At 37.6% G+C, this 27518-nt stretch overlaps 4 protein-coding genes and 1 long non-coding RNA gene across 7 annotated transcripts; 4 read left to right on the top strand and 1 right to left on the bottom strand.

Moving 5' to 3' along the window:
* The first annotated feature begins 776 nt into the window (after positions 1-776).
* Positions 777-6944, top strand: LOC147564327 (uncharacterized). Its single transcript, XM_086645020.1, has 6 exons — positions 777-1094; positions 3095-3654; positions 4447-4610; positions 4883-5650; positions 5869-6009; positions 6194-6944. Exons 3-6 carry the CDS (start codon positions 4458-4460, stop codon positions 6800-6802), a joined length of 1671 nt encoding a protein of 556 aa, XP_086501146.1. The 5' UTR covers positions 777-1094; positions 3095-3654; positions 4447-4457; the 3' UTR covers positions 6803-6944.
* Positions 6884-9271, top strand: LOC147564328 (uncharacterized). Its single transcript, XM_086671948.1, has 5 exons — positions 6884-6905; positions 7396-7828; positions 7986-8157; positions 8240-8604; positions 8841-9271. Exons 1-5 carry the CDS (start codon positions 6884-6886, stop codon positions 9022-9024), a joined length of 1176 nt encoding a protein of 391 aa, XP_086528074.1. The 3' UTR covers positions 9025-9271.
* A 4186-nt stretch (positions 9272-13457) lies between these two features.
* Positions 13458-27281, bottom strand: LOC147564329 (uncharacterized). 2 transcript variants are annotated; one of them, XM_086645034.1, is made up of 3 exons: positions 26632-27216; positions 26430-26527; positions 13458-13868 (listed from the first exon to the last, which is right to left on the bottom strand). In XM_086645034.1, exons 1-3 carry the CDS (start codon positions 27014-27016, stop codon positions 13815-13817), a joined length of 537 nt encoding a protein of 178 aa, XP_086501160.1. In that variant the 5' UTR covers positions 27017-27216; the 3' UTR covers positions 13458-13814. The 2 variants fall into 2 exon arrangements, with proteins under 2 accessions (XP_086501160.1, XP_086501159.1); XM_086645033.1 differs by lacking the exon at positions 13458-13868 and adding an exon at positions 24638-25048 and having other exon boundaries at positions 26632-27281.
* Positions 14209-15634, top strand: LOC147564330 (uncharacterized). 2 transcript variants are annotated; one of them, XR_015227099.1, is made up of 4 exons: positions 14209-14223; positions 14972-15077; positions 15155-15223; positions 15332-15634. It is a non-coding gene; the product is annotated as an uncharacterized LOC147564330 (long non-coding RNA). The 2 variants fall into 2 exon arrangements; XR_015227093.1 differs by lacking the exon at positions 14209-14223 and adding an exon at positions 14611-14802.
* On the top strand, positions 16209-23004 carry LOC147564331 (uncharacterized). Its single transcript, XM_086647696.1, has 2 exons — positions 16209-17836; positions 21852-23004. Exons 1-2 carry the CDS (start codon positions 16209-16211, stop codon positions 22876-22878), a joined length of 2655 nt encoding a protein of 884 aa, XP_086503822.1. The 3' UTR covers positions 22879-23004.
* Positions 27282-27518: the final 237 nt, after the last annotated feature.

The following is a 27518-nucleotide window of genomic DNA, read 5'->3' on the forward strand; positions in this document are numbered from 1 at the left end:
TATCAGTTGTTTATGAATTACCTAATAATTTGATTGAGTGAAAATAAAAAAATAAAAAAAAAATAATAATAATAATAATTGACCGGAATAGAGGTTGCCTCGACGTAAAGGTTGATACGAACACATGACTAATTTGTGGTAGACTATCAAGTGGAGCATTAATTGGATGTTTATTCAATGAGCAATGTCAGAAGTTGACTCGCTTCCTGCTCATAAGAGGTGCGATGACTGAAGGGTCGCATGGTTTATTGGAGAGGATTAAGCCGATGCAAACATGGATAGCAAGTGAAGCTATCAAGTGAACCTCGAAATGGGTTATAACCCATTAAAAGGGAAATTTAAATGTACGGATCTCTAGAATTGGATAATCAATCTGGGTAGAAGACGTTGTTATGAAAGTTTTGATGTCATATGAGTTTTCTATTATGATATAGAGATTGTAAATCGCTTGTGCCTTGTACCGAGTCTGATACTTATGATTTGTCGTAGCGAGCTTGTACATGTGGTTTGCTTAAACCTGTGGGTACAGAGTGCCTTATGTAGTGTTGTATTTTTTGTGCTCATATAACATATACGTTTTAGCATTTGCTACACTTGATTGCATATTGTTTGTGATTATGGTATGTTAGATTTCGAGGACGAAATCCTCTTTTAGGGTGGAAGATTGTAACACCCCTATTTTCTATATATATCAAATTAGGTGTAAATAGCAAAACTCTAGGTCAATTTGGGGTTGGGCCTAATATGAAGAGTAAGTTAGTGTGGGCTTGAACATCATAAAAATAGAAGTGGGTTAGAAGGAAAACTAGGGCTGCTTGAGTTAATTATATAAAAAGGGGTCTAGAGCTCTTTTTGTGGATCTAGAACAAAACTTAGAGAGAGAAAGAGAAATGGTATTCTTTGGAGAAGATTTTGATGAATAAGTTGAAGAAATCTATGTATTGTTTATGTTATGGTTAGTATACCTTCTTAATCTCCAACAAGCCACTCTTAGTAAATGAAGAATGGATAAAGAAGAAAAGAGGTAGAGATTGAGTTCTCTAGAGAGAGAAAGAGGCATGATGGTGGTCTTGATGTCATCTAAGGCAAAAGAGGTAGATTTCTTATCTCCTAATTCTTTTGTAGGCTTTTTCAATTGATTCCATGATAGGTTTAGTATTGTTAATCACATAAAGTTCTATAAAGAATGATTGAATGATTTAGATATTAGTTCTATCTTGAATTCCATAAAATATCTATATAGGACAATGTTTTGGTCTAACTTCAAAATTAGATCTGGATTTATTGGTAATGAATCTAGGTGTCTATCTTATATGGTTGGAAAGGTCTGTTTGTCTACTTTCTAGTGGTTCAAACGGTGAGTTAATTGGAGTTTCGAGCGAGGAGTTATAATAGTTTTCGTACGAGGTGTCACAGCAGTCCCTATTACATTTCGGGTCTAGATTAAAATTAGATCTGGCATTGATTGGTAATGAATCTCGGTGTGTATCTTATATGTTTGGAAAAGTCTGTTTGTCTACTTTCTAGTGGTTCAAACGGTTAGTTAATTGGAGTTCCGAGCGAGGAGTTATAATAGTTTTCGTACGAGGTGTCACAGCAGTCTCTACTGTATTTCGGTGTAGATTAAAATTAGATCTGGTTATGATTGGTAATGAATCTCGGTGTGTATCTTATATGGTTGGAAAGGTCTGTTTGTCTACTTTCTAGTGGTTCAAACGGTGAGTTAATTGAAGTTCCGAGTGAGAAGTTATAATAGTTTTTGTACTAGGTGTCGATACAATCTCCAATGAGCGAATCGATTAAGATAATTCACATGGTTTCTATTCTGTAAGCAATGTACTTCCTAGGTATATGATACCTTATATTGGTGAGTCTATATTCGTTAACTATTATTGTTATTTGTTTGTTTGAGGTGATGATCCACGTGAGGATCTATTATGAGCATCATCCATTTTGACTTGCCATGTGTTGTTGGCTTGAATGGTTTGGTAAACTTGTTTGTAATTCTTTATTAGAGCCAATGTTTGTGGTGTGATGCTATTATGTGTTTGATGCGATGGATGTGATGGAGGGTTGAATGAGTTTATGTGGTTGGTTCGACCCTCTCTACCGAAGGTGATGTAGGTATGGAGCGTATGGGGTCGGCGCTAACACAATGGATGACCTTGTGGGCCACACTCTCATTCGACTTATGTTTGTTGTATGATGCTATTATGTGTGTGATGTGATGGAGGGTTGTATGAGTTTATGTGGTTGGTTCGACCCTCTCTACCGAAGGTGATGTAGGTATGGAGCGTATGGGGTCGGCGCTAACACAATGGATGACCTTGTGGGCCACACTCTCATTCGACTTATGTTTGTTGTATGATGCTATTATGTGTGTGATGTGATGGAGGGTTGTATGAGTTTATGTGGTTGGTTCGACCCTCTCTACCGAAGGTGATGTAGGTATGGAGCGTATGGGGTCGGCGCTAACACAATGGATGACCTTGTGGGCCACACTCTCATTCGACTTATGTTTGTTGTATGATGTTATTATGTGTGTGATGATGGACTTGATGGACGGTTGTATGAGTTTATGTGGTTGGTTCGGCCCTCTCTACCGGATGTGATCGAGGTATGGAGCGTATGGGGTCGGCGCTAACACAATGGATGACCTTGTGGGCCACACTCTCATACAACGTGGATACCAACTTGTCATATCATTCGACGAGAGTTGGATGATTGTGTCTTTTGGCATAATGTTTTGTCGACTTAATCGTCAAGTTAAGGTTCTATAAAGGTCTATCTTAGTGAATAGTGTGATCTTTTTATACTGATTGAAAAGATAAAGATTATTATCACGAGAGTTAATATTAGATTAGAAAACGAGGACGTTGAAAGCCTAATAATCAAGAAGATAAATTACTAATTTCTACGTGCGTGTGGTAAATCTCGTTGTATTATGTTAGTTGTCACGTTAAATTTCAGATAACGCCAATAATGTATATGAATGAAATACTTCCTTGATTGGGGATTGAGCTTGCCTACCCGAGACTTAGGTTTGAGGAAATCTACTGCAGTTGGGTTTTAACCCAGCTATTTCATTTTTCAGGTATTGATTGTGCACTCATGGTAGGCGTCGCTCGTGGATCCAGTTTGAAGGTCTCAAATCTTCGATTTCAAGGCGGCTTGAGATTTGGGATTTGGGGCGCTACACTTATCCCTCACACATTTCCCGCCCAAAACACCCTCCCATCTTCCCCTCCCTGACTTCTGACTTGATTGAGAGGAGCCGACTGACATCCCTCTCCTTCATTCACATCCACACAAACCCACTCCATCTCTCTCTCTCCTCATTCAAACCGGTAAGACACAACCCTCTCTATCTCTCTCTCTCTCTCTTCATTCAACCGATTCACTCTATCTCTCCTCTCTATCTCTCCTCTCTATCTCGATCAAAACCAGAAAACCGGTCCATCTCTACCTCTCTCTTTCTTTTTTTCAAGCGAAAAAGCACCGCCATTAACGCCTCTTGCATTCCAAACGTTACAGCCGAATCTCTCTTCGCCCAAACCTATTTAAGCAACCGGATCTACTCTTTTTTCTCTCTATTTCGCTCTGTTTCAACGAATCTAAAGCTTCTCTCTCGATTTCTCTCTCTTTCACAAACAGGTACATCTCTGTTCTTCCTCTAACTCTTGGTCCTATCTCTGTTGTTGGTAAATTATTATGATTGTTGGAACATTTTTTGGGTGTCTTGTTTCACATCTGTGGGTTTTGGTACAGATTTAGGGGTGTTTGAAAATTTGGGGGAGTTTTCAAACAATTAGGGTTTATGATTTCAAGTTTAGTAGTCTGATCTATAGTCTGTGATAAATCATTTTGGGTTGTTTTCCGAAAAAGTTTTAGGGTTAAGTTGCTCTAAAGTTTGTGATAAAACATTTTGGTTGTTGTTTTGTGATTTCGGAACCATTTGGGTGTTTATGGTTCTTCATCAAGCTTCTAGGTTAGTTTTGTTTTAACATTTAGGGTTGTGATCCGAAAGTTAGGTTTCTGTGGAGACATTTAGTACTTTGTCTTTGTTTTTTGGGGGTCTGTCTTTGTTTATGAAGTGCATGATTTGGTTTATCATTGTGGGTTGTGTTGAAGAAATGTTGGATTATGTTCAGACATTTTGATAGTTGTTAGTGATTTCGAAAGCATGCATCTACACATAAAGGTCATTTGGGTGTTTATGATACTACATCAAGTTTCTAGGTTAGGGTTGTTTTAACATTTATGTTTCTGTGGAGAAATTTAGTCATTTGTTCAAGATTTATGGGTTGTTGATTAACAGAATGTTTTTTTTTTAACATTCATGGTTGTGAAAAAAAAAACTAGTATATGTTTATACAATTTGGTTGTGTATATACATTCTGCTTTTGTTTGTCTTTGTGTTTGTTTGAAACATATGAACTTTTGCAGACAATCCAAAGATGGCTAAAACTAACACAAAGAAAGGAGATGGTGCTGATAAGAAACAACAGACTCCTGTGAGGGCTAGCCCCAGGAAGAGACCTGCTGAAGAGGCATCAAATGCTGGGCCAAGCAAAAAAGGCAAGAAAGTTGCCAGCCCCCAACAAGCAAAGGTGTGTTATTGTATAAACATTTTTTACAATGTTCTGACAATAATGTTTGTGTTCTCACATTTCTTATAATTGTTATGCATATTTGTTAGTGTGTTAACATTCTGTAAAATGTTGCTTCAATTATTGATCTGTCATTATTGTGTAGAGGCCTATGCTTATTGTGTAGACACATTAAACAATGATCTCCCATTATTTATTGTGATGAAGCATTAAGTCTACTGTTGTAACATTTTGTTGAATGCCCTGACATTTCTGTTATTGTTTCTGTGAAGCACCGTGGGTTTACTTCAAAGGCGAGAGTGGACAAGGTGGAGCCTCAACCAAAACCAACAGGGGCTAAAGAGCAGAAGAAGAAAGCTGCTTTCAATTACAAATGTAACTTCAAAGCAGTTTTCAAGGTGGCGCGGGAATTGCAGTTATATATTACTGAAGAGCAAAGGGAGATGTTGCTTTCTTCACCATTCGGGGCCTTATTTAAGGCAGTGACCAGTTTTAGTTTCCGAACAGAGAATGTGATGGAGAAGCCGAACAAAGCCATCTATGATCTTCTGTACTGCTATGACAAACAGAGCCAAGCCTTCAACATCGGAGGGAATTTGATTCAGTTCACTCCCGGAGATGTTGCTTTGTTGTTGGGAGTCCCAATGGAAGGACAAATATATGATTCATTCCCAACCAATGTCACCATAGATGTGGCTAAGGACCAGTTTTTGAGCAAGTATTTCAAAGACTGTATTGTTGAGGGAAAGGCTGCATCTTTTGGGGGTCCCAGCATCGAAAAGGCTTTGCATGTGGCTGCAAGAACAAAGGCTCCGGCCATTGAGTTCTTGAAACTATGGATTATGTACATGGCAGCCACATTCCTGTTTGCTTCAGCTGCCGGGTCCTCGGTTGTCGGGAGTTTTTATCACAATCTCCAAACGGAGAGAATGATGAAAAGAGTTTCATGGGCGAGAGCTATTCACTCCTACATGATGGAGAGAATAAACAAGCACTCGGAAGACCCGGCAAAAGCTTCAGGATGCCTGACTCTTCTCCCCGTAAGTATTCATAACCATGCACTTAAATGTTTCATAATTTCTTATAGTGATAAAATTCAAATTAGTTTGCTCTGACATTATGTTTCATCATTCGTTTGGGGCTTCTGTAATGCTGGAACATTTTGGAGAATGTTTGGGCATGTTATAAATTGTGTTTCCATTTCTTATGGTGATAAAGAAAAACAGTACTGACCTAAGAGTGTTTAATTTCTTTGCAGTACTGGTATTGCATGCACACCAGGATCCATGAGGACCTGGTTGGAGAAGTAGGGGTCAGTCCTAGAATAGCTCGATGGATGATCGAGCCATTCTTCCTTAAAGGACTGGAAGAAGAGCTGGAAAGCATTACAGAAGAGCAGGTAATTTGTTTTAACATTTCTTATAATGTCTCGGTGATTAAAACTAATGTTCTAACATAACTAATGTCTGAGTGACATTTTAGGAAATGTTGGAACATTTGCACAAATGTTGGAACATTTAATTAAGTGCATGTGTTTTTTTAAGAGGTGTTGAGATAATAACCTTATGTATCCCTTCTTGTAGGTGAAGGTGGAGTTGGTGGCGGAGTCTGTGGAAGAGGAAGAGTTGTTAAAGTTCACGGAGAGGGTGGTGGAGGAGATGAATGAGGAGGAAGTAGAAAAGTTGAAGGAGGAAGTGGAGAGGTTGAGAGAAGAAAATTTGTTGGTTAAGAGAGAGTGTGAGAGGGTTAAGAGAGAAAGTGAGATGGTTAAGAGAGAGAGAGAAGTATTAAAAGAGGAGTTGGAGAGGATGAAGAGAGAGAGAGGAGAGAAAAATGATGTATTGGAATTTGATTTTGGTGTAGGAGGGGAGGTGGATGTTAGAGACGAGGTTGGTAGAGAGTTGGTGACTGTTGGAGAGGAGGTGGAGGGTGGGGAGGTTAGACAAGAGGTGGAGAGTGGAGATGGTGGAGAGAAGATAGTGGAGCAGGAAGTAGCCCCAAAAAATGCGGAACAAGTAAACGTAGAAGCCCGCAACGAAAAAGAAAGTGATGCCGAGGCCCAAACTGAAGGAGCAGAAATAGACAATAAGGGTAAGAGGGCAATTTCTGATGAGTTGGAAAAGGGTCAAAATTCAGGGGAGGGGCACAACCAGGAGCAGAAAGAGAGCCAAGTTGCTGGGTCAAGTGAGTAAATGCTCACGCAATTCTTTACTTCCGTTGACATTCCTGTCTTTGCTTGATAAGAATTTGGAAATGTTGGAGCAAACACCAGAATGCTTCAACATTTGAGATACTGTTATAAAATTAATAGATATTGTCTTTGTTTAGATTAAAGTTGGTATTATTTCTAGTTTTTTTTTTTTAAAGCAACGTATTAACTTGTGTGCAATCAATCTATCTTCTCTGAAATTCTTACTTACTTGTCAGATGATTGGTATGAACATAAATTGTTCAGCCATCGTTACAAGTTTTTTGATAAACGGTAAGTAAAAGAGTTCTATCGTACTCCCACGATGTCTTTTACCACGACAATTGAAGACTTTCTTTTACCACGAACGACAATAGACTGGTCGGCTAAGTAATAAATAAGAAACAAACAAGTAAGTGTTCTTCTCCCACATAAATACGTAAAATGTTGGAACATCCGTGATAACGTTTATATATATTGATCAAAAATTGGAGAATGCTTTTTGTTAAGATTTGGGTTTTATATCGAATGTTGACTAGTTAAACGTGTGGTGGTGGGGGACAGGTGAAAAGTCTTTTGCAAGTGTTTTGAATGTAGGTGAAACAGAGACGGAAGAACTAGACTTCCAGCTGACTTGGCCTTCAGCTTTCTTTTCAGAGGTTTGTGAAAGGGCCAAAGAATATGAAAACTACGAGATCGTGGAGAACGAAAGTTCTTCTGAAGACGATTTTGTAGATAAGCCAAAGGTTGAAACGGCTGAAGTTGTGGAAAAGAAAGATAAAAACAAACCAAACTCTTTGGTGAAGAGGGTTAAAACACAGCCAAGAACCCGAACCATGACCGAGAAAGGCAAGCAACTCGAGAAAAAGAAAACAATCAATGTAGAGGACATTATAGAGTTGGGAGCCGGAAAGTCAGAAGAGGAGAAAGTTAAGAAGCTTGGAAACTGGAGAAGAAGCCCAGTCTGGAAGAATGTCAAGGAAGATGAAAAGGGTCTGATGGAAGAATTCATCAGGAAAAGTGACAAAAGGTACGAGTAGGTTACTGTAATGTTCATGCACGGACAAGAATGTTTAAACATTCTTGTTTGTGTTGTAACATTAATTTTAGCTTACTGTAATGTTCTAGCATTGGCTGATATGTCCTATCATTGCAAAAAGTGACACTGTTTTTTCCACGTTTTCCAGTACTAAAGTGTGGTTTAGTGACGGGATAAACGACATATGTGGAAAGCATCTCGACATGTTGATGATGAATCTAGAATGCGATTCACAGATTATCAACTGGGCCAGTTCCTTCGTCACTAACCACAAAGAATTGAAAGAAAAGTGTGTGCTTTGCCTCCCATCAGAGATCTACGTAAGTGAAGAGATTAGAATGTTTTCCTATCGTCATCTTTTATATGAGAGAACATTTTGATAACTTTGTGTTTGTTCGACAGACAATGATAAAGTCGGAGGTCAACCAAGCTTCAACCGAACATATGCTCAATCGCACGTTGAGTAATAATGCTGGGAAACCGGAGATCTTGTTTGTGTGTGCACCAATCTGCCACCCAACAACGGGGGACGCAGCAAGGGGGGGGCACTGGACACTATTGATATACAATGTATTTCTCCATAGGTGGACCCATTATGACTCAATGTCATTTGACAAGAAGAAGGCCAAGGACTGTTACGAAAATGCCAGGGAGTACGCGGCATATGTCGAGGATGTAATGGAAGAAGTTGGGTTCACAATGTTTGGAACCCAACAAAAATATGCAGATGTCGTTGGGGAGCCAGAATTCCCTACTCAGGGAGAAAAGTAAGTGTTCTCACTCTTTATTTGTTCCAACATTATGATGCATGTTTTAGTTAGTTTGACATTGTTCCAACATTCCTGGAAATGTTGGAACAAAAACTTATATGTCTTTAGAAATTTGATAAAAACACACGTAGTTATAAATAATTTAGTCTCATTTAACATTATGTTTCAGAATTGTCTGTGACTGTAGACACATTATTGGTTATGCTTTAACATTTCGTTTGTGTCTTGAACAGCCCGGATTGCGGTCTGTTTGTCATTTTGAAAATTGAAGAGCTCGTGGCAGACTGCACGACAACAGGACCCAAACAGCGTACAGAAAACCCAGATTGGGTATCCCTGGCACAAAGGAAGAGGGCCAAGCTAACCCACAACATTTTGAAAGAGAATACGATATCTTGGAGGATGGCCCGAGCTTGAAGTAGTTTCCCCTGTGTATGTTTTTTTTGTAAAGGATCTTTTTTAATCAAAAATGAAGTAGTTGTTCAGGTAACGGGTTATGTTCATATCACTAAACCCGAAACGACTTCATTCTTGATTAGATTACAAACAAACTCTATGCTTTGTAAATTATTTTGGGATGTTAACAACATACAATGATTTTGGATGGGATGTTTATGTTAAAACAATATGAAGTAAATTTGAATATATTATTATTTTTCTTCAACAACATGTGTGACATGCATTGTCCCCTTAGACTTTGTTTCAGGGAAGAACATACACAGATATGTTAGAACATTCCTTTCAATGCTGGGACAAATTGACAAATGTTTGAGAAATATGTTATAATGTTCCTTCATTAATACGAATGTATTAAAAAAAATCATAATGTTGACACATTGTAAATAATAGTAAGACATGTAAGGATGCATTCACTGAACATTTTGTAGAATGTTATAACATTTTCACAAGAGAACAAAATATGTACTAAATACCAAAAGATTTTTCTAAAACATTCAACACAATGTACAGACAGTCTGTAAAATGTTGAGACATATCGTTGATGTTGAAGCATTTAGAAAAATGAGAACTACAGTTGGGCCCGACATGTTGCACTGTTGTGATAAGAGGGTTGGTTGCACCTGCGACATATTCTTTTCCTCCTGGTAACATCTCCGGAACTCTGCAACCGTGTTGTACGTGGTCTCCCTGGTGCCCTTCTAACTAGTGGAGGAAGAGTCTTGGTTAATGGATCAAAAGTATAAGGTTCGTCATAATTTGGAACGGGGTAAACACAATGTTGGTATGTGTTCCTGTAAGCCTCAACCGTCCAGACTGGATCGTAAAAACATGTACTATCACCCCGAGTCTTGTTGATGCATAACATTGCATGTTGACACGGAAGCGAATCTACTTGCCAACGCCGACAAGAGCATGTGAGAGTACCAAGATTTACGGAATGGCGAGGAGTCGAATATACTTCATAAATAAGTGGGGCTGCCTCGACGTATCTCCAAGTCTCCGCAACTTTGTATTTCGCTTGTTGCTCCAAGTTAATGGATGGGCAAAGAAATGTATTCCATCCAATAGCGGCGTCTCTATGCTTTCTCATCTTGTTCATAATCTTCTGTCTTATGGCATCCAACATTGCTGTAATAGGGAGAACGCGGGCTTTCTTTACCATGTTGTTGAAGCTCTCAGACAGTTGGGAAGTGATGGCGCCATACCTGTAAGATAACATTATAACGTCTGTAACAACATTTTACGGAATGCTTATATTAATTCATGTTGTGTTCCAACCGTACACTAAATGTGTAAACATTAGTTAGAATAACAAAACACGAGGAAGCGTGTCCTCTCATAACAGAAGCTATGATTAAATGTGAAAAAATTACTGGGTAAACTTAAAGTGTGCCGGTAACAAGGTTCGTGGTGTTTCAACATTTCAACTGAAAATGAGTAAACAAAATACCTATCTCCGGGGAAAAAGGAATCTGCCCATGATTCCGGATTAAGGGATTGGAAAAACCTCTCCACATTGGTTCCACCCATCTCAACCATTTGTTCAATGGTTGCGTGATACTCGCTCTCGGGTAATGCACGTGCCGCCGTAAACATAAGACTCTGAAAATAACGTGACTGGCGCGCCCCGTTACGTATTCTCAAGTTTAGATTACATCGTAAGTGCCAAGCACAGAATGAGTGGTGAGCGGTGGGAAAAACATTCTTCACGCCTTTTAGAATTCCAGCATGTCTATCCGAAATAAAGGTGTAACGTTTGATCGGATCCACCACTAATTTCAAATTTTGCAGAAACCAATCCCAATTATGATCATTCTCAATGTCCACAACTGCGTAAGCAATGGGGAAAAGACCTAACAAAAAAATAATAATACAAAATTAGTGCTGTTGATTCATAAACCAATAGTGCATTAGCAACTTATGAAATGTCTAAACATACGTAGTAATGTTCAGTTACACCAATAAATGACGCATCATCTCACTCGATGCACCGACATTGTAGATCGTGTTCTTAAAATTTTGTCAAGTGTTGGCAGGAACATTAGAATGTTAACGTACGATGTGAAAATGAAAACATACCGTCGTTTCCGTCCTTGGTAACCGCAGCTAAAATGCAGCCATTAAAACGTGTCTTGGCGAATGTTCCATCAATATAGATCACGGGACGACAGTGTTGAAACCCAAGGATAGATGCGTGAAGCGCAATAAAAACTCGGACAAATCTGTTGGTAGTGGGTTCGATTTGCAAATCAATTATGCTATTGGGATTAGTAGTCGCCAAAGAATCTACGTACCACTTCAACTTTGAATAGGAATCACCCTCCTGACCAAATACTTTGTCCATGGCTACCTTCTTACCACCGTAAGAAAAGTAATAGCTCAACTCAACACCGTAATCGTCTTGAAACTTTTCTTTGACTTCAGCAGTACTCCAATTTGGGTGTTTTCTGATGTCGTCATCCATTAGGCTGCCAACAAGTTTACTAGAGAGTTTGGGATCCGCAGGTTTGAGAACAACATCGAGACAATCGTGTATCGGTTCGTATTCTTTCAAAAGAAACACGGATTTACATCCCAATGGTGCAACCCCGTGGACTCTCCAATTACATCCGGGTTTGGAACAAACGGCAGTCACACGACATGGTTCATTCTTGATATATTTGTAGTTGTTCTTGGTTGCAATGGTATAACGACCAAGAGCGTGTCGAAAAGCTTTGACCCCACCAGGGATATTTGCCCAATCTCCGTAAATACGTCGCCCCATGAGTCACATACTAACTTCTTGTCATTATTTTGAGATGTAGAAAGTGACCTTTCAGGTTCCATACTGCAAATTTGAATAAAATGTTATGAAAGTATCATAAAATGTCTTAACAGGTTGTAAACTGTTATAACAAACTATGGAATGTTGTAGAATTTGTTTGCATGTTCCAACATTCCTTGCACTGTCATAAAAACTGGAATAATTTTTTAAATTGGTACAAAATGTTTGCGTCTCTGGGACATTGCAAATTAACTGGGAAAATGGGGACATTTAACAAAATGTGTTAACACATAACACAGAACTGTTAACATTCCACACAATGTTGTACAAAGGTACACAATGTTAACACAAACTGTCCTGTTTAGTTACAAAATCAGGGAAGGTTTTGAGGAAAGAACTAATAAACTGAACGACCAAACAAGATATATGTCATAAAATCATATGGTCCACACTGCAATGTATGATCATTTCATAAAATGATAATCACAGTAATCATTAGATAGCATTGCAACAAATATGTTAACACATTATAAAAGTTAGGTTAACATTTAACAAAATGTTGTCAAATTCTGAACAATGAAAGTACAGAAACAGAAGTGTAAAGAAAAAACCAAAAACTGTACGGACAAATCGTAAACATGGAGAACAAAAAAAGAAACTAATCATCACAAAAGAAGGATGAACAACTAATAAAAAGGTACCTGGTTTTATGGAAGAAGAAGATGATGACTGAAGCTTCTACAGAGGAGAAGATGATGACTGAACCACGAAAAAGGTAAAAAGGTTATCTATCTCGGGACGGTTTTTCCACCAAGAAGAAGATGACGAATGAATGAAGGTGGAACTTTTCAGGTCTGGGCTTCTACGAAAACAGAGAAGAAGATGATGAGTGAACGAGCAAAGTAGGCTCTACAGTGAAGAAGATGATGAATGAAGCAGCAAAGAAGGGTCTACAGAGAAGAAGATGATGAATGAAGGTGGAATAGATTGAAGAGATGGCCGGCGAGGTTGGAGAGAGAAAAGAGAAAAGAGGGTTTCGTGTTGGGCGGTGAGGTAGAGAGAGAAAGAAACCCGGTTATGGAGAAAGGGAGATATTTTAGAGAGATAAAATTTTGGTTTGGAAAAGGAGGGAGTAGTTGGATATATATAGGAGGGCAAAAGAGGGAATAGAAGAAACCATTAGGTCTTAGAGATACAAGTTGGGAAGAGATGAAGCATAGGGATGTGTATTTGGGTTTGATATGAATTATTATTTGATTATTGGGTTTTGGGTGAGATAATAAACCTTGTTGGGTTTTTTTTAGTATTTGGGCCCAAAATTTGGGCCTTTCATCAAAAAATTCTTTTTTTTATTGGTATTTTGGCTATGGATTGCACTGAGTTTTTTTTGATGAAGGAGGATAGCACTGAGTTGGTGTGAGAAAAAAATTTAGTCTTATTGACTAAATTTTATTGTGAAATAACATACTCAATAGTTAAGCAGTTAACAACACTTCATTTGTGAAAATGATATGCTCAAGTAATCAAGTAGTTTACGACAAGACTTCTAAGTTAACTTGTGTTTGTTTTTTTTCAAATTTCAGGTAACAATGTTTCAAACAAAGTAATTGAACAACACCCCAAGGCAGAAGAAATAGGAACTATTGGTAAAACTTACCATATAAATATGGTTAGATTACATGGTTTTTGCTTTCATCTTCATATAAGTGCATTAGAAATACTTCAAAATATAGCCTTGAAGAAATACTTCAACAACAGGACATGTAATGGATGCTAAAATACAGCACAAAATTAGGTGATATTGCACATCACCGACAGGAGGATGTGGGTTTGAATAGAGAGATCCCTTCCACAAGAAGGGGAATTTCCTTTTGCTTTTTCGGACATTCGCCTTCTGGATTTACATTGATTTAATTTACTCATACAGAACTACTATATGTTTCTCGCTTGATCTTGAATTTCTTTCCTTCAGCAATCAGCACATTCAAACGTTTTGCTCATTACTTGCAATCTCTTTCGGCTTCTTATCTCCCTTTCCCTGAAATCCATCAATTTGAACAAGTGAGAAGGGATTCAAAATTCAACATGAAACTCCAATTTTCGATCAGTGAAGTGCTAGAAATGGAATGCTCGAAATGCAATCATACATGGTCTTCAGAAATGCAACAGTGATTTTTAGAATTGGAGAACCTGACTGATGTGGTCACGCGACTCACCAGTACCTACTACACTCGCAAATTACATAGTAAAAGGCAAGAAATAAGAAAATACAAACAATTGCAGCACGAGGATTATGGTGTATGTAAAACTGGACAAAGGAAGAGAACTAAGGAAACAAGTCCTAGGTGACAGCACAGACAAGCAACACAAGGAGTAACACGAAGAAGCTGAAGGTGCAAAATACCCGAAAAAAGGGAACTTTTTTGAACTATTTTTGTGAGAGACAACATAGTTGAAGTAAACAAAAAGCCCACATTGTAGAAGCAATTTGCATCAGAAAGAGAGACGAAAAGATGAAGCCCAAGATTATAAATCGTTTTATAGAATAAAGGGAAAATTTGATCAACCAAAGTGACTCAAAATTATGTTAAGTATTTTCAGAAACATATCTAGGCATATAAGAAATGTAAGCACCAAAATGAGTATGTGTGTGCGGGTGTGTGTGTGTGCGCGCACGGGACCACAGGTGTCAACACAAATCTGAAGGAGATGTCCTTCGACCAAAGATGCAATGTGAGAAATTTGTCGGATAGGACAATTGATGAAGAAGATCATCAAGTCCTGTAAATTTAGGGGTCGTAGTGTTTAGCTAGAAACCAACTACGATCGTCGAATTACGAAGTAATTCGCGGCTAACTCCGACCGGATCCTACAACTGGTTACACATAAGAATGGTTATTTAATCGTCATTACATTTTTGGGTACCACTATGTTACCCATGTAAATGTTTACGACGATGGTCCCAATCGTAGGTGAGCACATTGTCACTTTTTCTCAAGAAGCTTGGTTTGGATAAACTTTTGTCGCCCGAGCTTATCCAATCTTTGCCCAATAAAAGAATTTCCAACACCAGACCAGCCCTTAGCCGAGGTCGGTAATCTGCATTTCATTATGTTAATTTTCCTGTTGTTTTTTCTTCAGCTTGCTTTACGTAGAGTCTGCTGATCGCCCTGGATTACTGGTGGATTTGGTGAAGAACATTACCGACATAAGCGTATCAGTTGAATCTGGAGAGTTTGATACCGAGGTAATACATATCTATATCGTCGGGGAGAATCGAACATTGCATTACATAATACAAACTTTTTGATCTATGAAGTATAGGGGTTGCTAGCCAAGGCAAAGTTTCATGTCAGCTATAGGGATAAAGGGCTTATCAAGCCTCTCCAACAGGTAAATGGGACTTCTATCAGGCTCCTTTGCAGATCTTTTTTTTTTTTGTTGAGAGTCCTTTTCAGATCTTGTAGCATAAGATTAACTCGAGAAATCCGAATTTTGCAGGTTCTTGCTAATAGCTTGAGGTATTTTTTGAGGCGTCCATCGACCGAGGATGCCAGCTTTTGAGCCATTTAGGTAGCCATAATTATGTCTTCTATCTTTTTGGAGATGTTGGTGTTTCAGTTCATTTCTTCTCTATCTCTCTCTCTCTAGAAATGCAATGGCATATAATGTATTGTTTGAACAAACATAATGTTGAAAAATGTATTAATGTTTAGGAAAATCTGTTGTATTGACTTCGTATGATATTGTAAAAGAACATTTTACTTGTCCATTCAATGTCATGGAAATAAGACATTTAATATACCATTGAGGGCCACTTTGTTATATAAGAATATGTGATATGTTATGGTCCTCGTTATTTGTATCGTTTTTTTGTAGCGGACCGGAGATTCACAAAATTAACAAACTAATCAATAGTTCAACAAAAAAGAAAAACAAACTAATCAATAGCTTACGAACAAATGATTTCTACCCAAATAAAATCTTATTTTCAATTGTTGTAATTTTGATGTAATAACAACTTTTTATATTTTTGAAGTCCTATTTGACTCATTTACAAAGTTTCCTAAATTGTTCCAAGTTTAAATAAAACTAAAATATGAAGTTAAAAAAGAGATTAGAACTTTGCACTTAAACTTTAAAGGCTGGAAAAGTAAGAAGTACAGTTAAGGATTGTTGACTTACAAAAGACTTTATTTAAACCTTATATTTCCAACACAAGCAAGACGGAAGCAAGCTAAAGCAAATAGACCACACCTTGTCTATTGACTTACCAAAGACTTTGACTATTAAGCATAAATTGAAGAAACAACAAACTCCCCCTATCTTCTTATAGTAAGTATTATCTTCCATGATGAATACAACACACATATTATTCATGGCTTCATCTAGACTTTTCGCTCTCTTCCTCTTCTTCTTTTATGTAATAGTTTCTCTCCCAATAATATTTGCTCTAAATTCAGAAGGAAAAGCTTTGTTTTCTCTTTTTAATAGATTTTCCCTATCTAAGGAGCAATACTATTCCATCAAATCCAGTTGGAACTCTACCTATCCAACTCCATGCCACTGGACAGGTATCAAGTGTGATTCTAAATTCAATGTAGTTTCCTTAAATCTTGAAGGTTACGAGATTTCTGGTCAATTAGGACCTGAAATTGGACTGTTAAGATATCTCGAAACAATTGATCTAAGTTATAATCAATTTTCTGGTTCAATCCCTCAAGAGTTGGGAAACTGCAGTCGTCTTCAATACTTAAATTTACAGTTTAATCATTTTTCCGGTAGAATTGCTAAGGAATTCTTCAAGGATCTCCAGTTGTTGGGATATTTGTCTATTTCTTCTAATCCTTATCTGACTGGAGAAATACCTGATTCCATATTTGAGCTCAAACATTTGAAAGAACTAGATTTATCGGGGTCTGAATTCTCAGGTTTTATCCCAAGTAATGTCGGCAATGCAACAAATATGAGGAATTTACTTTTGAAAGATAACCAATTATCGGGAGAAATACCAAAGGTCTTGTTTGATCTCAAACATTTGGAAGTAATTAGTCTTGGTTTGAATAATTTTTCAGGTTTGATCCCAAATAATGTCAGGAATGCAACAAATATGAGGAGTCTAGATTTGTCTGGAAACAAATTATCAGGAGAAATACCTAAGGTCTTGTTTGAGCTCAAACATTTGAGAGAGCTTCATGTTGAGGGTAATAATTATTCTGGTTTGATCCCAAATAATATCGGCAATGCAACAAATATAAGAATTTTACATTTGTCGGATAACAAATTATTAGGAGAACTACCTAAGGTCTTGTTTGAGCTCAAATATTTGGAAGATATTCAATTTCGTTTGAATAATTTCTCAGGCTTGATCCCAAATAATGTCGGGAATGCAACAAATATGAGGAGTTTAGATTTGTCTGAAAACAAATTATCTGGAGAAATACCAAAAGTCTTGTTTGATCTCAAACATTTGAGAGAGCTTGATGTTGGGAGTAATAATTTCTCAGGTTTGATCCCAAATAATGTCGGGAATGCAACAAATATGAGGAGTTTAGATTTGTCTGAAAACAAATTATCTGGAGAACTACCTAAGGCCTTATTTGAGCTCAAACATTTGGAATACATTAATCTTGGTTCGAATAATTTCTCAGGTTTGATTCCAAATAATGTCGGCAATGCAACAAAACTTTCTTCTCTTACCCTCTCTAATAATTGTTTATCTGGTGCAATACCAAGTGAAATTGGAAAATGCAAGTCCTTGAATAGTTTACAATTGTCTAGCAACAACTTGTCTGGCTTACTACCTCCCTCGTTAGGTGAACTGACAAACCTCGAGATCATGGAAATTATCGGAAATAGACTAAGTGGAACTATACCGTCATCCATATGTCAACTTAATGATCTTTACATCCTAATTTTAGCTAAAAATCAGTTGTCTGGCTCACTGCCTCCATGTCTCGGTAACTTTAGCCAAAATCTTTTTATATTGGATTTACAAAGCAATCTGTGAAAACGTTGAAGGCAAGATGCCCTAAAGAGGGCTATTCACTTTGTATTTATAGAAAGGTTTCATGTACAAGATTACAATACTAGACATTGAAGTCATAGACAATTACATTGTGTACATAGACAATTACACATATATATAAATGTATGTTGACACCCCCCCTCAAGCCGAACCTCGGGGACCGAGTGAAAGCTTGATACATAGCTCTTGAAACCTTGATGTTGGAAGACCCTTGGTGAAGATATCCGCTATTTGTGACTCACTTGGAAGATAATGCACACGTAATTTACCATCATTGACTTGTTCACGTACAAAGTGAAAATCAATAGCCGAGTGACGAGTCTTTGAATGATGGATTGGGTTTACGGCTAAGTATGTAGTACTTAAGTTATCACAATGAATGATTGGTGAAGTGGAAGACACGTAACCCAATTCACCCAATAGATTTCTTAGCCAAATGATGTCAGCAGCCGCATGAGCCACGGCTCGATACTCAGCCTCAGTCGACGACCTAGCCACAGTCGGCTGAGTCTTAGAAGTCCACATAATTAAGTTTGGTCCAAGAAAGATACACGAGCCGGTAATGGACCTTCTGTCATCGGGTGACCCGGCCCAATCCGCATCCGAGAATCCTAACAGAGGTAATGAAGAAGATGATCGGAGATGGATTCCAGTTGTTACTGTTCCTTTGAGAAATCGAAGGATTCTCTTAGCAGCCTTCAAGTGAGTTGTAGTTGGAGAGTGCATAAATTTAGACACCTGATTGACTGAATAAGCGATGTCCGGTCGAGTTAGTGTTAGATATTGTAGTGCTCCGACGAGACTTCGATATTCTTGAGGATTCGACAGAGGTTCTCCATCATTCTTAGACAATTTCTTACCAGTTAATGATGGTGTATTGACAGACTTAGAATGTAATAGACCAAACTTGGTGAGCAAATCAATTGTGTATTTTTGTTGAGTGAGAAGAAGAGAAGAAGAATCTCGTTTTGCTTCCATGCCCAAAAAGTAGCTCAATGATCCCAAATCAGTAATATCAAATTGGGTTTTTAATTTCGAAATTAGTAATTGTAAAAACTCAGATGAACTGCCGGTGACAATAATGTCGTCTACATAAAGCAATAGAATTGTTATACCTGATGATGAACGAATTGAGAACATGGAGGGATCTGAAATTGATTGAGAAAACCCTAATTCGAACAAAAACGAACTAAAACGATGATGCCAAGCCCTCGGTGCTTGCTTTAGACCATAGATTGCCTTTTGGAGTTTGCATACATAATCAGGATGACAATTATCTTCGAATCCCTTCGGCTGAGTCATAAACACAGTTTCTTTAAGATCCCCATTCAAAAACGCACTCTTTACATCTAATTGTCGAATTAACCAGTTACCATTAACAGCTAGAGATAGAACCGTACGAATTGTGGCCGGACGAACAACCGGACTGAAAGTTTCGGTGTAATCAATCCCTTTTTGCTGAGTAAAACCACGAGCAACAAGCCTAGCCTTGTGACGAGCTATCGAACCATCTGAATTTTGCTTCACCCGAAAAACCCATTTGCAGTCGACCAAATTCATATTAGAATCCCTAGGAACCAATTTCCAGGTTTTGTTTTTATTCAGAGCATTAATTTCTTCTTTCATGGCTGCACGCCAATGTTCAGACTTTGATGCTTGAAGGAACGTCGATGGTTCCTCAAGCAATGATGAATTTTCCATAATAGGTAATTGGGGCAGACTAGTTGTAAAGAGGACCTTTGCCTTTCTCGTACCATCACGACTGCGAGTTACCATGTGATGTTTAGAGGTGGTAACAGAGATGTCGGTTGTTGAAGGAGGTGGTGGTAAAGTATTTGCAGTTGAGAGAGAGGGAGGGACAGATGAGTCGTCCTCTGAATTAGGGTTCAGAGACGAAGAAGATTCAGAGGAGTGGGAGGCAGGAGAGGACGATCGTTGGACCACAGAGACAGGTGGAAGATATCCATGAGAGGGAGCAGAGGAACGGTCAGGATTTGATAATCGTTGGACCACGTTATTAGTTGTGGGGTTGACAGGTGGTACGTGAGATGAACGGTTAGGATTAGAAGATGGAATGGACGAAGGGATGGTTCCAGGAGATGTGTTTGAGACACGATGAACGGTGGGAGAAGGGACAGCTCGGCTTGAGACCGTTGGAATTTGTGGATTTGAAATAACAGACCAATTTAGGGTTACAGGAGTAGAAGATGAGAAATTTGGGGATTTTTGATTTTGTAGATGAAATGGAAAAATTGATTCATCAAAGATCACGCTTCGAGAGATATAAACCCTATTAGATGATTCATCTAAACATCGATACCCTTTATGGTCTGGGCTGTAACCAATGAAGATGCAAGGCTTTGTCTTTGATTCGAGTTTGGAAGATCGATAGGGAGTTAGAAGAGGAAAGCATCGACATCCAAATACACGAAGAAAGGAATAATTTGGGGGTTTTCCTGTTAGCTTCTGAAATGGGGAAATATTACCAAGAATTCGAGATGGTAGTCGGTTAATGGTGTAAATGGCAGTAGAGAAGGTATCAGGCCAGAGAGAGAGAGGAACAGAGGCCTGAGTGATCAAGCATAGAGAAGTTTCAACTAGATGGCGAATCTTTCTCTCAGCTACCCCATTTTGTTGGGGTGTATGAGGACAAGATTTCCTGTGGATAATGCCATTAGTGTGAAGAAATGAAGAAAATGAATTACTAATGAATTCACCTCCACCATCTGTTTGAAAAATCTTAATTGGTTTTGAAAATTGTTTTTCAACCATGGCTTTGAAGTTTTGAAAATGATATTCGACCTCTGATTTGTTTTTAAGAAAATACAGCCATGTATACCTTGAGTAATCATCAACAAGAATCAAAACATAACGAAAGTTAGAGATGGAAGGGACAGGAGAGGGTCCCCATAAATCAGCATGTATTAATTCATTTGGTGAAGAAGAAGAATGATTAACAGTACCAAATGGGAATTGATGATGTTTGCCATTAATACAACTAACACATTTAGTTTTAGATAATGATGAAGTTGTTAATGGTAACAATTGATTTTTAACTAAGAAATTTAAAATCTGCAGATGAGGATGACCCAGTCGAGTATGCCATGTATCTGCAGATGTACGAACTCCAGGAGAGAGTGATTGAGCTAATTCATCATCAGCCACTGGATGACCAATGGCAGCTAAAGAGTCAGATAGGGTTTTGAGACGAAGGAGATATTCAGAGACAGAGAGTGATCCCTTCTTGGTTGTTTGGAGCTGAAGCTTAAGGTTCATGAGACGAGCTGAGTTTAGAGAAGAGAAGGTATGCTCAAGGGACTCCCAAACAGCTCGAGAAGAAGTAAGTCCCAGTACTTGAAGAAGGATGGGTTCTGTGAGAGTTGCATTAATCCATGAGAGTAGCATTTGATCTACTCGATACCAGTAAACATAGTCAGGGTTTGGAATGAGAGCAGAGGAGCCTTCAGCTGAAGCAGGGATAAACTCATTAGGAGGAGGAAAACTTCCATTGACAAACTTAAAGAGGTCCTGGGAATGAAGAATGGGAAGAAGTTGGCTGCGCCAAAGTAGGTAGTTGGAAGCATCCAACCTAATGGAGATAAGGTTGGAAATGTTTGTTAGAGAAGGAAGAGTGGAGACAGAGTGATTGATAGAAGAAGAAGGAGGTTGAGGGATAGGAGATGGAGGAGGTTGAGAGATAGGAGAAAGAGGGATTGAAGTTTGGGTTTGAGGTTGAAAAGTTTGATCTGCCATTGATGAAAGGAAGAAGAAGAAGAAGAGGAGATTGACACTGAAAACTAGGGTGGGAGGGAGAGGAAGTTTAGAGATTGATGGCCTGCTCTGATACCATGAAAACGTTGAAGGCAAGATGCCCTAAAGAGGGCTATTCACTTTGTATTTATAGAAAGGTTTCATGTACAAGATTACAATACTAGACATTGAAGTCATAGACAATTACATTGTGTACATAGACAATTACACATATATATAAATGTATGTTGACAATCTGTTGGTAGGCGTTATCCCTCAGATGTTTATAAGTGGGAACAGTTTGGGATTGCTAAACCTTAATGGTAATTTATTTCAAGGGGATATTCCACGTTCATTGATCAATTGTAAAGAACTACAGTATCTTGATATTGGAAACAATCTCATAAATGGTTATTTTCCTTTTTGGTTGGGGTCTTTGCCAAATCTAAGATTTCTTATTCTTCGATCAAATCATTTCTATGGGCCGCTTGAACACCCTTTGCAAACTGATCTTTTTACATTTCCAAAGTTGCATGTCATCGACATCTCATATAATCATTTCACAGGAAATTTGTCATCAAAGTATTTTTCTAGATTTACTGGTTTGATGATAAAGGCAACTGATTCATATCTGGAAAGGTTCGAATCTACATCGGACTACTACTCTAAAAATCCTTTGGCGCTGATAAACAAAGGAATAAAGATGATATTGTATAGGATGGAGACTCAGTTTATGTCTATAGACTTTTCAAACAACATGATCCAAGGAAGTATACCTGAATCAATTGGTGATCTCAAGTTTCTGAAAATGCTTAATCTGTCTCACAACAATTTCTCTGGCCATATTGTATCGTCGTTAGGAAACTTGAAAGAGCTTGAGTCGTTAGATCTTTCAGGCAACAATTTGTCAGGAGATATCCCTTGGGAGCTTGCAAGTTTAACATCCCTTGAAGTTCTGAACCTCTCACAGAACCAACTCACTGGAACCATACCAACCGGTAGACAATTCAACACATTCTCAAACACTTCTTTCGACGGGAATCTAGGTTTATGTGGATTTCAAGTGTCAAGAGAGTGTGGGGATCATGCAGAAGTGCCTGAAGTAGAAGAGAGTGGGGATGATTTAGAGGAAACTAGCATGTTTGATTGGAAAATCATGTTGATGGGTTTTAGTTCTGGATTTGTAATTGGAGTTGTCATAGAACATATCATATTGAACGGGAAGTTAACAAAGATACTCCTAAAAAGTGTGATGAAACACTTCATTTAATGATCGAATGGTCAGGTCTCCAAATGGCTCGATGAATATTGTACTTACTACTTGTGATCGGTTCTCTTAATTATTGTCTTGTTTGTTACAAAATTATATATCTATTGTAGATCTATTTTTATATTATTGTCATTTCATACTGCTGACCGCCCTGAGAGAATATCATTTTTCTCATTCTTCTTTTAATCTAATTTCAACGGCTGCTCGAATAGGCTGCTCGAATAGGATAAACTATTCTTCCTCAATTTTGGTCGTTTGGGTTAAATCTTTTCAAATCCAAAAACAAAAGTGGAGAACCAAATTATACTAGTCAAAATGCTTCCAAATTATACTAGAAACAAACAATTTCTACCCAAATAAAATCTTATTATATCTCAACAAAAAAATAAAATAAAATAAAATCTTATTATTACAATTGTTGCAATTTTGATGTAATGATAACTTTATATATTTTGAAGTCCTATTTGACTTTTTTACAAAGTTTCCTAAAATTTTGAGGCTTAAATAAAGCTAAAAATATGAAGTCTAAAAGGAGAAATTAGAAATTTGAACTTAAACTTTAAAAACAGGAGAAGCTAATGTAACTCTGACACAAAAAGAAATCCCTCTATTATAATTGTTTACTCTAATTTTTTAAAATATTAGTTAACAAAAGAATATTTGTAAGGTTTTGAAGCAAAAAAACAAGGTTGGGTGACCACCATGTGGAGAACTTTTTTGTAATGTGATCACAAAAAAAGGGGAACATGTGCCCTTTTAGTTTTTAGGGCACTAGACAAAAAAGAAGGTAGACATGTTACTTGTGAAGGATGAGGTTTTTCATTGTGTTTGTCCTTTCGTATTCTCATTTCATTTTAAGATGTATATTAGTTGAGTGGTCTAGTTTTTTTATTCTTCATCCACACCTTCTCTCTGATAAGGGATGATTTTTGTCCAACTTATTTTAAGTATTTTAGGTATAATTCGGACTTCCAAATTATACTCTGCAAAATATGCTCTGACCTTATAGACGGACGATTCAATGAATGAAAAACGATGACGCAGAGAAGATGAAAAATATTACAAAGGGGATATTTAAGAAAACCATAGGTGGGTTTACTTTTTTTTTTTTTTTGTTGAGAGATAAGTGGGTTTACTTGCAGACTTCAGAATGTTGATGCATAAAATATGGGGGCACTTCTATATGCCATGGCAGGAGAACGATCCACTGGATTGTACTCGATAGCTTCATACTTTAACTAACAAAGAGGATTTGGGGACTTCCCTAAATCATACTCCCAAGTGTACTCCCCTCACGTGGGAAAGATATTTTGATATTTTCAGTCTGACGAAAACTGTTAAAAAGACCAAAAATGACCTCACATGGGAAGGATATTTTGGTTTTTTCATGACAAAAACTGTTAAAAGACCAAAATGGTCTTCCCATGTGAGGGGAGTACACTTGGGAGTAGGCTTAGGGAGTCCCCTATCACCTTTGTTTCTAAGTACTCTATCAAGGAGAGATGCCTTTTTTATTGGTATTTTGGCTATGGATTGCACTGAGTTGGTGTGAGAAAAAAATTTAGTCTTATTGACTAAATTTTATTGTGAAATAACATACTCAATAGTTAAGCAGTTAACAACACTTCATTTGTGAAAATGATATGCTCAAGTAATCAAGTAGTTTACGACAAGACTTCTAAGTTAACTTGTGTTTGTTTTTTTTCAAATTTCAGGTAACAATGTTTCAAACAAAGTAATTGAACAACACCCCAAGGCAGAAGAAATAGGAACTATTGGTAAAACTTACCATATAAATATGGTTAGATTACATGGTTTTTGCTTTCATCTTCATATAAGTGCATTAGAAATACTTCAAAATATAGCCTTGAAGAAATACTTCAACAACAGGACATGTAATGGATGCTAAAATACAGCACAAAATTAGGTGATATTGCACATCACCGACAGGAGGATGTGGGTTTGAATAGAGAGATCCCTTCCACAAGAAGGGGAATTTCCTTTTGCTTTTTCGGACATTCGCCTTCTGGATTTACATTGATTTAATTTACTCATACAGAACTACTATATGTTTCTCGCTTGATCTTGAATTTCTTTCCTTCAGCAATCAGCACATTCAAACGTTTTGCTCATTACTTGCAATCTCTTTCGGCTTTTTATCTCCCTTTCCCTGAAATCCATCAATTTGAACAAGTGAGAAGGGATTCAAAATTCAACATGAAACTCCAATTTTCGATCAGTGAAGTGCTAGAAATGGAATGCTCGAAATGCAATCATACATGGTCTTCAGAAATGCAACAGTGATTTTTAGAAAATTGGAGAACCTGACTGATGTGGTCACGCGACTCACCAGTACCTACTACACTCGCAAATTACATAGTAAAAGGCAAGAAATAAGAAAATACTAACAATTGCAGCACGAGGATAATGGTGTATGTAAAACTGGACAAAGGAAGAGAACTAAGGAAACAAGTCCTAGGTGACAGCACAGACAAGCAACACAAGGAGTAACACGAAGAAGCTGAAGGTGCAAAATACCCGAAGAAAGGGAACTTTTTTGAACTATTTTTGTGAGAGACAACGTAGTTGAAGTAAACAAAAAGCCCACATTGTAGAAGCAATTTGCATCAGAAAGAGACGAAAAGATGAAGCCCAAGATTATAAATCCTTTTATAGAATAAAGGGAAAATTTGATCAACCAAAGTGACTCAAAATTATGTTAAGTATTTTCAGAAACATATCTAGGCATATAAGAAATGTAAGCACCAAAATGTGTATGTGTGTGCGGGTGTGTGTGTGTGTGCGCGCACGGGACCACAGCTGTCAACACAAATCTGAAGGAGATGTCCTCCGACCAAAGATGCAATGTGAGAAATTTGTCGGATAGGACAATTGATGAAGAAGATCCTCAAGTCCGGTAAATTTAGGGGTTGTAGTGTTTAGCTAGAAACCAACTACGATCGTCGAATTACGAAGTAATTCGCGGCTAACTTCGACCGGATCCTACAACAGGTTACACATAAGAATAGCTATTTAATCGTCATTACATTTTTGGGTACCACTATGTTTCTATATCATTTGAAAACACCAGGACTTTTGCAGCAGCATTCTCTATCCAACTACGAAGTTATATATTCGCTTCACTTTGGTAGACAAAGATAGTTCTTCAACATTCAAGGTCAAGCATATGTTATATCACATCACGTATCTTTCTTATATCGCATATACATTATTGTTAATTGTTCCAACAAGTATCATAAGATCCTTGGCAGATAAATTGGCATAGAGTATAGACACAATATGAGTAAATACAACTTTGCTTTGAAGTAGAACAACTAGCATTGCTATCGAAAAAACAAAGGCAACCAAATTGATCCAAGTCACATCACTTCACTTATCTTAGAAGACTACTTTTATGCATTCGGATCTTAAATTCACCAACCATTCCACACAAACTTCCAAGAAAAAAAAAGCTTGCAAATTTCAGTAGGTTTGAGCAATCAGATCCAAAATAACCCTAAACCCCATTTCAAAAAGGGATAAAATCTTACAATTCCTTGGCTTTCATAGTAATCATCCAACGCCCACTGATACTTAGAATGGTTCAATCCAAACCAATCCGCTAAATACTCATCCAAACTCGAATGTGCTGCCATTACAAAACAAAAAAAAAACCCTAGAAACATCAGGACTCGAAACAACACAAAAATCCAAAAGGAAACCTAAAAAAGTTCGAAAAACAAAAAAAGTTACCATTTTGAACTTTAGCGACAGCATTCCGGAAAAATCCAAGTACAGAAGAATCAGAAGAAGATCGAACACTACCTAGCTTCTCAAACTGTTGAGGTGGAGGTAAAACTGGAGGAACAACTTTAGTCGTAAAATGGGGTTTTGGGGAATCATCAGATTTGGATTCGGAAGAGAGTTTTGAAGTAGTGAAATTTGGGGATTTGGTTTCAGATGAGGGTTTTGGAGTAATAACTTTTGGGGATTTGGTATTAGAAGAGAAGGATTGAGGAGTGGAAGGAGATTTGAGTTCAGATGAGGGTTTTGGAGTGGCCGGTGGAGTTATAAAAACAGTGTATCTTCCAACTTTACCAATCAATGGTGGTGGTGTAGATTCTTTGGTGATCGGCATAGTCTTCTAGAGAGAGAAACAGAAGTGGAGATAAAGAGTGTGAAAATGCCCTCAGTTTGTAGTGAGAAATTCTTCTTCCATGGGAAAAAGGAGTGGAATTGGGAGGGAGAGATGTAGAGAGAGAAAGTAGAGAGTGACAGTGGAAAGTTGGATTTGTTGTGGGCTTTTAAAGCTAACCAGTAGAAAAGCATCAAATTCTCAGATCTTTGTCTTTCTCCAACTTTATTTTTATTTTCTTTCTTAGGGTCCGTTTGATTTTCTGCTCATTTGACTAGATAAAAGGGTGTGAAAATTGATTTCTCGTTTATAAAAGGTAAAGAAAGGTGAAATATTTACCACCCAAAGGTGGTTAAATCATTTTCTTATTCGCTCCCTGTCGTGCGCTATCAGTAACTAATTATCACTCCTCATTTGTGTTTTTCACGCTTATTGTCTATCTTCTCCCTCACATGTTTTTCTCTCCATCTCTACTATTCTCTTTTTCTGCAAATAATCAGACATA

Source organism: Eschscholzia californica, unplaced genomic scaffold (genome assembly GCF_041429995.1).
Source record: "Eschscholzia californica isolate CP2 unplaced genomic scaffold, dmEscCali1.0.p SCAF_1, whole genome shotgun sequence".
Taxonomy (NCBI): Eukaryota; Viridiplantae; Streptophyta; class Magnoliopsida; order Ranunculales; family Papaveraceae; genus Eschscholzia; species Eschscholzia californica.